The 12,038-nt window shown below is 47.4% G+C and overlaps 1 protein-coding gene across 1 annotated transcript in view; it reads right to left on the minus strand.

Annotated features, from left to right (window-relative positions):
- Positions 1 to 12,038, minus strand: part of DNAH9 (dynein axonemal heavy chain 9) — a 214,927-nt gene that overhangs the window by 132,518 nt on the left and 70,371 nt on the right. Inside the window, exons 39-41 of the mRNA XM_009280185.1 lie at positions 9,871 to 10,036; positions 8,442 to 8,544; positions 6,719 to 6,958 (exon numbers count right to left, since the gene is read on the minus strand). Coding sequence (XP_009278460.1) covers positions 6,719 to 6,958; positions 8,442 to 8,544; positions 9,871 to 10,036 — 509 coding nt within the window. The remainder of the gene's footprint in view (positions 1 to 6,718; positions 6,959 to 8,441; positions 8,545 to 9,870; positions 10,037 to 12,038) is intronic.

Genomic DNA, 12,038 nt, shown 5'->3' on the forward strand with positions numbered 1-12,038 from the left:
CCCTGGAGGTATTTAAAAGACGTGTAGATGAGGCGCTGAGGGACATGGTTTAGTGGGCATGGTGGTGTTGGGTTGACGGACTCAATGATCTTAGAGGTCTTTTCCAACCTTAATGATTCTATGATTCTATTCTATGATTCTATGTAACATCAGGAGTTGTTTCCATCTTTACATGCAGTATATTGCACATAGATAGCCAAAATAGAAAGAGAAGAGGCCTCCGCACTTACAAGACAGTGAAAGACTTTGCATACTGCTATCTAGAACACAATAAAACCTATATATAGAGGGAAGCTGAATGTTTAGGTTAAAAAAAAGAAAAAGGCACCAGAAATATTTGAGCCATTCTGGTAAAACCTGCAAAACTGTAACACGTGCAGAAATCAAGGTCTGAAGCAACGTAATGTTAATTCTGGACACCAGGCTTGCTAAGCTGATAATTATTTCCACTTCTTAAGCTTTGCATCCTGCAAGGCTACCTGCCAGCTGGCTGGCTTCCTGCTAGTGCCCTTATGGGCAACCCAGAGAGCAGAGCGAAGCACCAGGACCTACAGCACTGCTTCCCCTGCCCGCCGGGCTGGGAGGGAAAGCACATGGGTGAATGTGAAGAGAGAGCTAACACGCTTCCACAGAGGGGGTGATCAGAAGGTGACAGAACAGAAAGTCTCCCAGGCATAAAAAGGTAAGAAAAATAAATTACTTTTTCTCTTTCTTTGCAGTCTAAATAACATTTAAAATAATAATAACTTGTGCAGCATAGTGACCCCTTTCTAGCTGTCCTGCACTGTTGGACTAAGCACCCTGCTCTGCTCCTTCCTGATGTTACTCTTGGGGCTTCTGGGGCAGCCTCAGCATTTTGTGGACAGCGGTGACATGAAAACAGTGACAAACACAGCATTACTATCAACAGCGTGTGGGCCATGAACCCAGAGTCCTATTTAAAGGTGTTGTACCAATTTTAAAATATGCTCATCAGGGAGGATTGACGAGGGGCTCCAGCCACCCCACTGGCACCACATACTGCTGTGGCTGCTGCATGTGATGGAGCAGCCCATAACCAGCCACTGGCATCTGGAGCTCTGTTAGGAAGAGGAATAGCAGAGAGGGTAAGACAGAAGGAGGGGGAAGCTCTGAAACCGGACTGGCTCAGGTAATCAGATCCCAACCAATCCCAAGGCTAAGTCATACCAAACAACTGCGCCAAACCAAGGAACAAAACGAAGGTGCTGCCGACCCTGCACCAGTCTTGCAGCCGCTGCTGTCGCCCTCTCTCCAGCCACACACCAGCAGACAATGCACAAGGTGCATTTCAGCGTTTGTAAGTCTGAAGTTTGCAGGGCTCTTTAGCAAGTTCAACCACGGGTAAACATGAAAATCCCTCCCCATGCAAAGGAGCGTGAAGTCTGCCGGCCGCTAAAGCCCACGTGGAGGCAAAGCTCAGCTGGAGTGAGGCACGCCGGAGCCACTGCTATCGTCTTGCTGTCAGGAAGAGAGAGAGGCTGGTCCTCCTCAACTGCCGCAGATCTTAATGCGACATGCTGCTTGAAAATCTTGTTAGAAATGGGAATAAAAAGAAAAATACAACCCTGTCTATAATTATTATTTTACAGAGATGACAGATATAATTTAGGGCATAATACCATGGTAACCCTTTCAGATGGAAAGAAAGACAGCAACAGGGCTTTCTCTAGTATGAGCCAGCAGGGAATATATTTTTAAAAGCATAATCCACAACTCTGTCACTGCAGAGACCTGTCTTCTTTAATCAAGGGTAAATTGCCTGGAGCATACCAATCAATTTAACTCTGCAGTGCATGGTGGGACCCAAAGGTGTGAAAAGGTGCTAAAGATATGCAAGGCAAAGTAGTGTCGGACTTCAACTACAGACGGGATCCACTACAGAGGGAAAGTAACAGATAACACCTTCTGATGAGCCCAAAGGCTTATCAGATTATAAAGGCCTGAAGGGTGACCTTGACCCTGCAACAGTAACATCAGTTACAGTAGGTGATATAGTCCAAGGACAAGCAGCCAGGGCTGCCAGTCCTGCAGATCTTGCCTAATCCTACTCCAGCTTCTTCTTGCCCATCATCCTGGACTGTGGTTTCCAGCCTCTCCTCACCCTGAACATTGCCACCAAGACGTGACAGCAAATCTAAGCTGGTTTATTACAGGTAGGTTTTACAGTACTTGCTGAGCCTTCTGTAACCATTCAATACCAGCCCATGAGCCCAGGGGATTGAAGATGATCACGGATTTTGAGACTCCTTGTTATTCTTTTTCAAAATCAGGAAGGAGCATCCTTCAATCCAGACCCTAGTGGGTTTCCACGTCAGCAGTGATCTGAATGTGTTTGTGTGTTCATCAGAGAAACCATGCCTGGTGCTGGATTCCTTCTCCCCTTGGTTCCCCTTCTTCACCCACAGCCCTTCTGCCAGTCCCTACCTCCCCGGAGACTCGTGTTCCCCTTCGGGAAGCCAGTGGCCCCACAGTGGGCATACACACATTACCCTGGTGCCACACAGGAGAGACCGGCTTATTTCTACGTGAGGGCCTGAACTAAAGTTTCACCCTATGGCTCTCAGCCAGCTGATGCCAGAGAAGCAGTGGCACCACTGGGTGCAATGCTTAGGCACTAAGGGTTGTCCTGCTGAAGGTGAAGTCCAGAGACAAAAATCAAGTGAGAACAGTGGATAAAATCATTGTTGTGTGGGAATACATGGGATTTGCCACCAGCTTCCCAAGTCAACACAACTAGGCTTCATCTCAGGGGACACTCACTCTATAGCCAAGGGAGCCTCAAAAGCAACACAGCTCAAGCAGTTCAGACAAGACATCCACATGGGGCAGGCAGATACAACAGAGGAAGACACCTGTGTCCTTGTACAGCCACTGGAGCCCAGGTGGGATGTCCTGACGTGTTTCAAAAGACACTAGACACTCACACTTGGGCACCAGAGTGAAACCACATCTGTGTCCCTGGCAGAGGGAGCTGGACAGCCTTCTGTCCTCCCCAGCTTTGGATGAGCCTCACACACTTGAATCTGAGCATCTTAATCTGGAGCCAAATCCCACCTTAGACCAGCAAAGTGCCACTGTCTGACAACAGGACAGTTACTTTGGACTCCTTTCATCTCCAGTGAACAAGGTGCTTCAGAAACACAGTTCCTCTGAGCTCCTCTCCATTCTCCATGAGGATGAGCTGAACTTGAACTATACACAGAAATGCCCATTTTTCTCTGCTGAGGGAGAGGACATGACTAGCCAGGAAAAAAGGAATCCCACTGAAGATGCTCATATCCCCAGAGATGATCATTCCATTAGTCAGGACAAACATGAACAGTGCTTGACAAAGTCAACCCACTGCTGCCTGTCAAGCCTTCTACCCCTGGGTGTATAGGTTGCTCTTTTTCCCTTTGGTTTCACCAATACCTTTATCTATCTAGACAAATCTCTCTGGTGTTCTGCCACCATTTGGAGTGAACACCTGGAGTCGCCTTCAGCTGAACCCTCACACCATGCAACACAGAGATCAGCCTGATCAGCTCAGGCCAGGCGGCAATGGGTATCGGGTGCAGAAGGACAAACATGAGAGCAATAAGTTCCCGTATCTGTCTGCTGAAAGGAATTACTGCTGACTTGCTTTGGGGCAGTCTTCCTTGTTCTGCGCAACACTCACATGCATACCAGGTCCAAACTCGTTCATTCTTCATTAGCTGCAGCAATTAAGATACAGTTTCTTGGAGTGTTTTGTAATGAGACAATTAGCACAGGACTCCTTGTCATAAGAGCTGTCAGGAAGTTTTGAGAAAGGGAATCAAGCTGGGCTTGTAAGGCCCTATTTAAATGTTTAGGTACAGTATTAATATCTAAGATGGTATGATAACGCCAGAGCCACTGGACAGATTGCAAATGGAGCTGTTGTTAACGACCTCAGCAGAGCCAGCAGTATCACGCTACAGAGGCAGCAAGTCCAGGGGTTGACTCCTGCACAGCTGCAATTTGCGTATGGTTTGTGCCTTTAACAGTTATCATTGGCTGCTTGTATCATTACAGACTAGCTGGTAAAACAGCAACCCCCAAACGCCTTTTATATATGCAGTTATTATGCACTCGGTATTTGATTGTTTGTCTGGGATTAAAAGGAATTTGAAAAAGGTGTTATGCACCGACCTATAAGCCTCACATCCACCGATTCTCCATCTTCCCACAGGCCCTGGCAACTCAGATGGCCCTGCTTTTTTGGAGTCTTTTTGGTTTGGTTTGGTTTGGTTCCCTCTTTTTTTTTTTTTCTTCTTTCTTCTTCCCAGATGCCATCACATCAAGCATCATAAAAGAACATGGACCAGATGGATGGACTGCAAGGTGAGTGGAGAACTGGCTGGATCACCAGGCTCAATGTTCTTAACTGGAGGCCAGCTATGCACCGGTGGTGTTCCTCAGGGGTTGGTACCAGGGCAGTATTGTTTAATGCCTTCCTCCATGACCCAAGCAGTGCACTCTCAGCAGGTCTGCAGATGATGCTGACCAAGCAGAGAGGTTATTACACCAAAGTGAGGGACCTTGACAGGCTGGAGAAAAGGCGTGTGAGGCTCAATCCACTTTCAGGTCCCCCAGTACAAGAAAGACTTTGACATACAGGAGCAAGTTCAATGGAGGCCACCAAGACTGTAAAATGGTGGAGCACAGGACATGCAAGGAAAGGCTGAGAGCAATGGGTTTGTTCAGCCCGGGGAAAAGGTGAAGGGAAATCTTACTGCTGTCTACAACTACCTAATGGGGAGTTATAGAGAAGACCGAGCCAAATTTTGTTTTGGAGGTGCATAGCAAAAGGACAAGAGCCAACAAACACAAATTGTAGCAAGGGAATTTCTGATTGAAATAAAAATATATAAACTTCACCATGGAGTGGATTTAGAAGTGCAACAAGGGCCAAGGAGGCTATGGGAACTCCAGCCTTGGAAACATTCAAAACTTGTCTGATCAGTCTGACCTAAGTTTGAAGTTGGCCATCCTTGAGCAGGGGTTTGGACAAGAGAGCTTGAGCTAAATTATGAATATATGAAGATGTAACAAATGCAACATAAGGAAATGCATTCCCAGAGTCCAGAGCTTCTCTCACACTCAATTTCAGGAAAAAAAATTGTGTTCCAGCAGAGCTAAACAAGAAATCAGGAAATCTCAAAATCCAAGAGTATTTAAGGTAAGGAAATAATTGAGAATGAATAGCACAAGGTAAGGAAGGATTTCAAGAAAAAAATGAACTACAATTTAAATAAACGTTATGAGCCCAAGGAGCCACACTCCTCCACTCCTGCAGTCATGTGATAAAGGAAAAGCCATCTGAGCTCCTGTCACTGCTCCTACCCTCTGGCCCAGCATCTAGATGTGGCAGGACATTTTCTAATATACCGCAACCTTAGCACCTTTCAAGCAGACTACAGTTAAAATTAAAGCTTCCCATTGAAAGACTTCTTTTCTCTCTCTCTGCCTTTCAAAGCACAGGTTAACTAGAAGCCAGGATTTAACATGACCCACATCTAACGTCAAAGGCTGCTGATGTTTAGCTGAGCACAAGTGACACGTCTGATTCCTTCTTGACACAATGGCGTTATTAACTTTTTCAAGGTCCTGTTCTTGGATTTCCCGTTGGCTGTCATTACTTCAAGTCCTGTCTGATGGACCAGACCACAGGGCACTGAACTTTCAGTACCTACTTTGTAAAACAGACGTTAATAAGGATAGCAACAAATTACAAACTGAGGTTTTACAAAAGGTTATGGTATCTCAAATCTCTTGATTTGGCTGCTGAGAATTTTCTCAAACTTTATTAATCAGCCTTAAACTCTGAAAGGCTCTTTGAGCAGTAATATCTACTGCTTCAAAGCATGAGATTTCTGGGGGGGGGGAAAAAATCTCCCTACTGTTGGAAGAAAACATTTCTAAAGCTGAACATCTTCCCCTTGGTACAGAACAGGCTCCAGTGGTAATTCAGTTTCAGCAATTAAGTCAAAGCTGGTTTTGATTTGTTTATCAACTCTTTAAATGCCATCCTTCATGCACATGCTGAGTACCTGACCATCAAGAAGCTAAAAGGACGTGCCAGTATAGGCCAGCAAGCTGCACTGGCTCCAGGCAGAGCAGCTGAACTAGTTACTGCTTTCCTATCTTCAGGGCCAGTAGCCCACTAAGTATCCACCACCTACTTCAGTGCAATAAAATAATTTCCCTGTGTAGTGGAGCAGCGCCATTAATCCCCACATTTACTTGTGTGGAACTGAGGCTCACAAAGACAAGACCAGCTCCATCACACTCACCAACAGTCACTTAATTAAGTGCTGACCTCAGGAGCCCAAAGCTCCCTTCAGCTGGTCCCTTTTACAGCCAGAGGGCATTTCAACCCACCCAAAACCTGCACCTCCTTCTGGAGCTATTATCCCTCCCCATTGACCACAGGAGGCTGGAAAGTAAATAAGCTTCTAACTGATGTTCCTTAAAGCCATGGGTGATGGCTCTGGAATCCATCCAAAATGAATCAGGAATTAGGGAATGGCCTGAGGTCACCCCCTTTACTCAGGGGACACACATGCTGTGTCGTTGCTAGATGGGAGACTGCGTTTTGCTCACCGAGGCTAGCTGGGCCAAGGGAACACAGGTCCACAGCCTCCCATGACCTCAGAACAAGCTCCAAGTGCCACAGGACAGCAATTGCACTTACTTGAAAGATATTGGAGAAGTCTCTCAGGTTGAAAATGTAGTGGAACTTGATAGCCGTTGGCAGGAAAGTAGCAGCTACTTTCTGATGCAGTCCCAGGGCCAGGGCAATCAGCTGCTGAGCTGATTTTTGGACAGCCCCTGAGAAATTCCCACTCGTCAGGTGCTGCATTAAAATGGTGCTGTAGATCCTGGACAAGGCATCCTGACCAGGGATGGAGAGAGCAAAGACGCAGAAGTGACGCTGAGGAAGAGAAAGGAAGATATGGAAAGCTCAGAGAGATGGGCAACCACCTCTCAAGCAAAATGCCCTCGGGGACTTGATGCGATTGGACACAGTGCTAGATAATCTCATCTAGGCTGCCTTTCCCATGAAAGGTTGGACCAGATGACCTTTCGAGGTCCCTGCCAACCTGGGATGCTCTATGATTCTATGACTTGCAGTCCACCTGAACAAGGCTATTTCCCTCTTCCAATTTCCCAGCAGAGGACAGTTGCCAAGCGACATCATTCTACTCGCTAAACAAGGGATTTTCAACTCCATTTCACAACTGCTACGCTGGAAGTTCGGTCCACTGAAGAGCTGAAGGGCTCTGAAGGTCCCACCGACCTCTGATGAAGCCCAGTTGCTGTCTCTGTTAGGAACAGACCCCAGAAGGTGCCATCTCCCAGAAGACCCCTTTATTGATTTGGAACTTGCAAAGACAGAGGAGATGCCCATTTCCAGCCATGGGACACTTTTTAACACAACAGGGTCCTTTGTTAAATTGGAGCCAGAGCCTGGGCTGACTCTTGTCATGACGTTTCTCCTTGAGGGAATAAATTTTGCTCTCCACTCTCCAGGCTCCCCAGTGGCCGGCAGGTCCCTGCCTGCAGTGCTATGAGCAGGATCTGTCCCTGTGGCAGCTGCCCCACCAAGTTACAGCTGCTCTTGCGTGGGCACCCGTTTCTCAGGGTATTTCTCCACTACTGCTCACATGACAAGCTTCTCCTCCTACGGCATGGCAAACACCCACCATAAAGCTGGGAAGGGCACCGTCCCTCTGGCTGCCATTTGTCCCCCTCGGATGCCAACAGGACCTGCTCAGTGGTTTTGATCTGCAGGCACAGGGAACAGCCTCCGACCAGGCTCTGCTACTCCTCATGGCTTGGAGAAAAGGGTAAGTAACCTCAGACCTGATAATAACCAGCTCTATGACCCAGGTCAGGCCTCACAGCTCCCAAAAATCAAGCCCTGAGGTTTAAGATCTCTTCCCAAATCTGTACTTCTGTTACCATCAGCACTTGTACTGTTTTGGGGGGGGGTTGTTTGTTTGGGTTTCCCCCCCACACCTCCTTTTAATGAGAATACACTGCCAGCTCCATCAGGAAATTTTAGAAACCAAAAGGCTTTAATGAGCTATGCTCCAGAGGCAAATATGAGCTAAATGAAGGCAAAATCTGTCTGTATGAACCAGAAGGCTGTCCTAAAAGTAGGTGTTAAGCTGGCTGGCAACTTGTGACTTCTTCCTCCGACTGAGCAGCAGAATGTGAGGAAAAACAAACAAGGGAAAAAGGGAGCAAGTCTGCTGCTTCACCATTAGGAATTACAGTCACTCAACAGATTCATGCCATTTCTACTGATAAAAAGACAGCAAGATCTGCCAGTGTTTTCCTCTGGCCTCACATTTAAATAATCCACCCAATAATAAAATCAGTGATGCGCCTGTTATTGTGCAGAGCTTTACCTGCAGACGCGGGTTGATGGTGAAACTCCCGGCAGTCGGGTTCATGCATGACACATACTGCACATTCGTGATCTCCTTCAGCGACAGCTTGGTCCTGTCGTACCTTTGGGCAAAACAAAAGCAGCGGCACGGTGACCACAGCCTGCAAGCAACAGCTGCTGCATCTCCCCCAGCGCATGTCCATGGGCTGCCAATGTCCAGTTGTCTTCAGTGGGGTCAAATTCTGCATCTCGCCAAGGCAGGGCCCAGGCTTGCCTGCACGCCTGCACCTGGCCTGGCACACGAGTCCTGCTCTTGGTGGAAATTTTTCAGCTTCAACAACCTGTAGCTAATATTTCTATAAGTTAGTAACAAGTACTGAGAAAAGCCCACAGGTTGTACCAGTCACTTGCATGGAAGTTGTAGAAAATCGCAGGAGTGCATCTGGTTCGAGCCAGCCTGGGACAGGGGCAAGCAGGCTGCCTGCTGCCAGATGCAGCTGCCCACCTGCTGCCTGCACGGAAAGGATGGGGAGTCTGCTGACGGAGCCAGGGGTGCAGCCCCAACAGGGTTACCACCAGGGCCAGGGCAGCCCTGGAGTGAGCTGCAGCCCCACCAGGCTGCAAGAGGGGACACCGAGTGTGCAACACCCTGGCAAGCGCTGCTGAGAGTGCGGGCAGAAAGCCTGGATGTGCCTGGGAGGGGACACATGGCATCCTGCGTCCCCCTGTGCCTCCAATGCCCCCATGCAACCAGCAGAGCCCTCTTTCTGCCCGACTTCCCGACATCCATAGCCCAAAATTTCTGCCTCCCCTCCCCTATCTCCATGCTCGGGAAGCTTTTGGCCAAGCTCAGGCATGCATGCAGCTGAGGAGACTGCAAATTGGTATGAGTCCCTGCCCTGTATTCCCCACAGGGAGAGCCGCAAATATTGCTGTCCCACGCGGTGTTTCTGGCAATGGTCTAAAATGCACCAATCTCATTCCAAAACACTGTCACTGTTTTTCCTTCAAATTACCTCTGGCTAGAAAATGCTTGTTTGCTGCTGCCTGACTGAAAACAATATCAGGTGCTCACAGCAGGGGCGAATCATCCCAGCTGAGGCCAAATCCATGGCCTTCCTCCGTATCGCAGGGCATCGAGGCTGATCATCACGCTCCCCTTGCAGGCTTTGCACTGGGACCACAGTCACAAACTGCAGCAAGAGCAGAGCACAGCTCCTCTCAACCAGGCTATGAGCAAATGAGTTGCTTTGCTGGGGACAGGGGAAACCCTGAGGGTGCACAATGCTTCATTCACCCAGAGCCAGCTCCAGCCCAGCCCAGGCAGATGTGATGGCAGACATGGGATGGGAAGGGGGAACCGTGCTTTGACCTCTTCTCAAACCCCATCCCCAACACTGGAGCTGAACAAAAAGGTCTCGGATGACCAAGCCCGAGCAGCTTCCTACCAATGACCGTAGTCCAGGTGCTGCCTGATCAGCGTATGGGGCTGCACCGTGCCGTAAGCATCCACTTCAGGCATGTTCAGATCATCGATGAAGTAGATAAGCTTCTTGGTACCCGGAGGCCCATAATTTCTGCCAGCCTTTTTATCCAGAGGCTTCTCAAGCACACCTGTATGGAGGCAGAATTGCAAAGCTAAGCTACTGGGGGGGTCATTGCTGCAAAATAAAAAATGATTTCTCAACCCAGCTGGATGCCATTCTGTGTGTAGCTACAGCAGCCCCAGGATGAGCTGAGCTATGCACAGGACAGGCAGGGCTCATCTCACAGCGCAGGGGGAAGCTCCCGGCCCCCTCCAGCTGGCATCTGGGCTGTTTATTGCTTTTTGGGGAGGAAGAGTTGGTCTCAGCACAGGATGCTGCTCACCAGCAGGGTGGTGGCTGTCCCCGAGCTGTGGCTATAGAGCAGCCGGTAGCCCTGCACGGGGCTGGCAGGACCCTTGGGCAGCTTTTTGGTCTGACTCGACCCAGATCAGAAACCTCTCAATTCCTCCTTTCAAACAAGATATGGCAAAACTAAGCCTCCTACAAAACAGGTCTACTTCAGGCCAAACAGAAGCTTTTCATGAGAGATAAAGCTTTTTGAATCCCTTCTGCGTAATCTTTTAAACAAAATCTTGCTTGCTGAGGTTATTCTGATCCATACAACAGAGCAGTGAATATCCTCTGCCGCCTGCCCCAGCTGTACAGCCACCGTGCCGTTAACATGGGCAGTAGTGGCTGGGCACTGGGAAGGAGAAAAGGAGATGCTGTAGGCACAGAAGCCCATGAGCAAAGCTGATTTTATGAGTGTTTGTGCATTTTTTTTACCCCCATTAGACAGAAGTAATAAATGATTTTGGGGCCAAATTCCTGGACTTCCTCAGGACAAACAAAATAATATTTTTCATTTAAATGCACCAAATACCCACAAGTTCCCTGATCCCCTCCCCAGCATTACCCAAACCTCCAGAAAATGTGACAAGACTCATTTCCAACAGGAGCTGCCAAATTACCACCTAGTTTTAAGTAGGGTCATGCATGAGCAAGGGAAAGCACGGAGAGAAAATTTTCTCATTTCAAAGCTTTGGAAGATTTTAATTTGTTTTAGCAGAAGGCTGAGGTTATGTGTTGCTCTAGATTATAAAATGTGGGGAATATTTATAATGCTGGGCTGATATTTAATAAAAATCACCCCACGTTGCTGCACATAATGTTTTATAGGTTATTGATTCCTTTGATTGCAGCCTGAGCAACCTTTACTGACTCAGTGAGTGGAAAAGCAAACAGAAGCAGCTCTCCTCTGCCCAGATCCTGGGATGGGTTTTCTGCCATGTGTTACTTGGAGAGCATCCTCGGTCTCAAGGGCTCACTGCTCTCCTGAAGATGGAGGCAGAATTTGTTTCATTTACACAGTCTTGGGTTGTCAACAGACCTGTAAGGTGCTGTATAGCAGCATGGTAAGTAGCAATTCTTTGTAATAAGGGAAGACTGGCAAATGGAAATGGGACTGGGAATTTTTATAAAAATCTCCTTGTGAAAATGTACACTTAAGCCATTCATTATCATGTGCAAAAGTTATTAAGGAAGATTTATATTCTGTTTTTTTCAGACCACAAATCTTTTAAAACACCATTTCTTTTACTGCTTCGGTGCATTGCAGACAGCTTGTCTTTCCCACTACTCAAAATTCAGCTGATTTCTTGTCATAGACAGTTGCTGCACAAAGGAATGAATTGTGCTAAGAAAAATGATGAATCTTTCCTCAGTGGAGTCTCTCTCCCCCTTCAATAAAACCACAACATTTGAAATTTCTGGTAGCAAGTTAAATTAAGTGTTTCAAATAAGCATTTAATTTAGATTTAATTATTCCTTAATTAACATATAAAATCAGCCCTTTTTGAGGTTAAACAAGTATGCAGGAGATTCATCACACTGAAATGCAATTACTGGGGATCAAGTGACATGTTCGTGAAAGTTGCATTTTAATTCAAAACCGTATCTCACAATGATAATAAAGGGTCCATGTCTCTGCCTCTGAGATCCTGACATACTCAAATTAGCACCTGAAAGAAAACAGCCACTGCAAAGGAGACTTAGCAAGTGTGACTCCTCTTGTCTGCTGGCTGTTGATC

The sequence above is a fragment of the Aptenodytes forsteri genome, unplaced genomic scaffold (genome assembly GCF_000699145.1).
Source record: "Aptenodytes forsteri isolate BGI_AS27 unplaced genomic scaffold, ASM69914v1 Scaffold707, whole genome shotgun sequence".
NCBI classification, from domain to species: Eukaryota; Metazoa; Chordata; class Aves; order Sphenisciformes; family Spheniscidae; genus Aptenodytes; species Aptenodytes forsteri.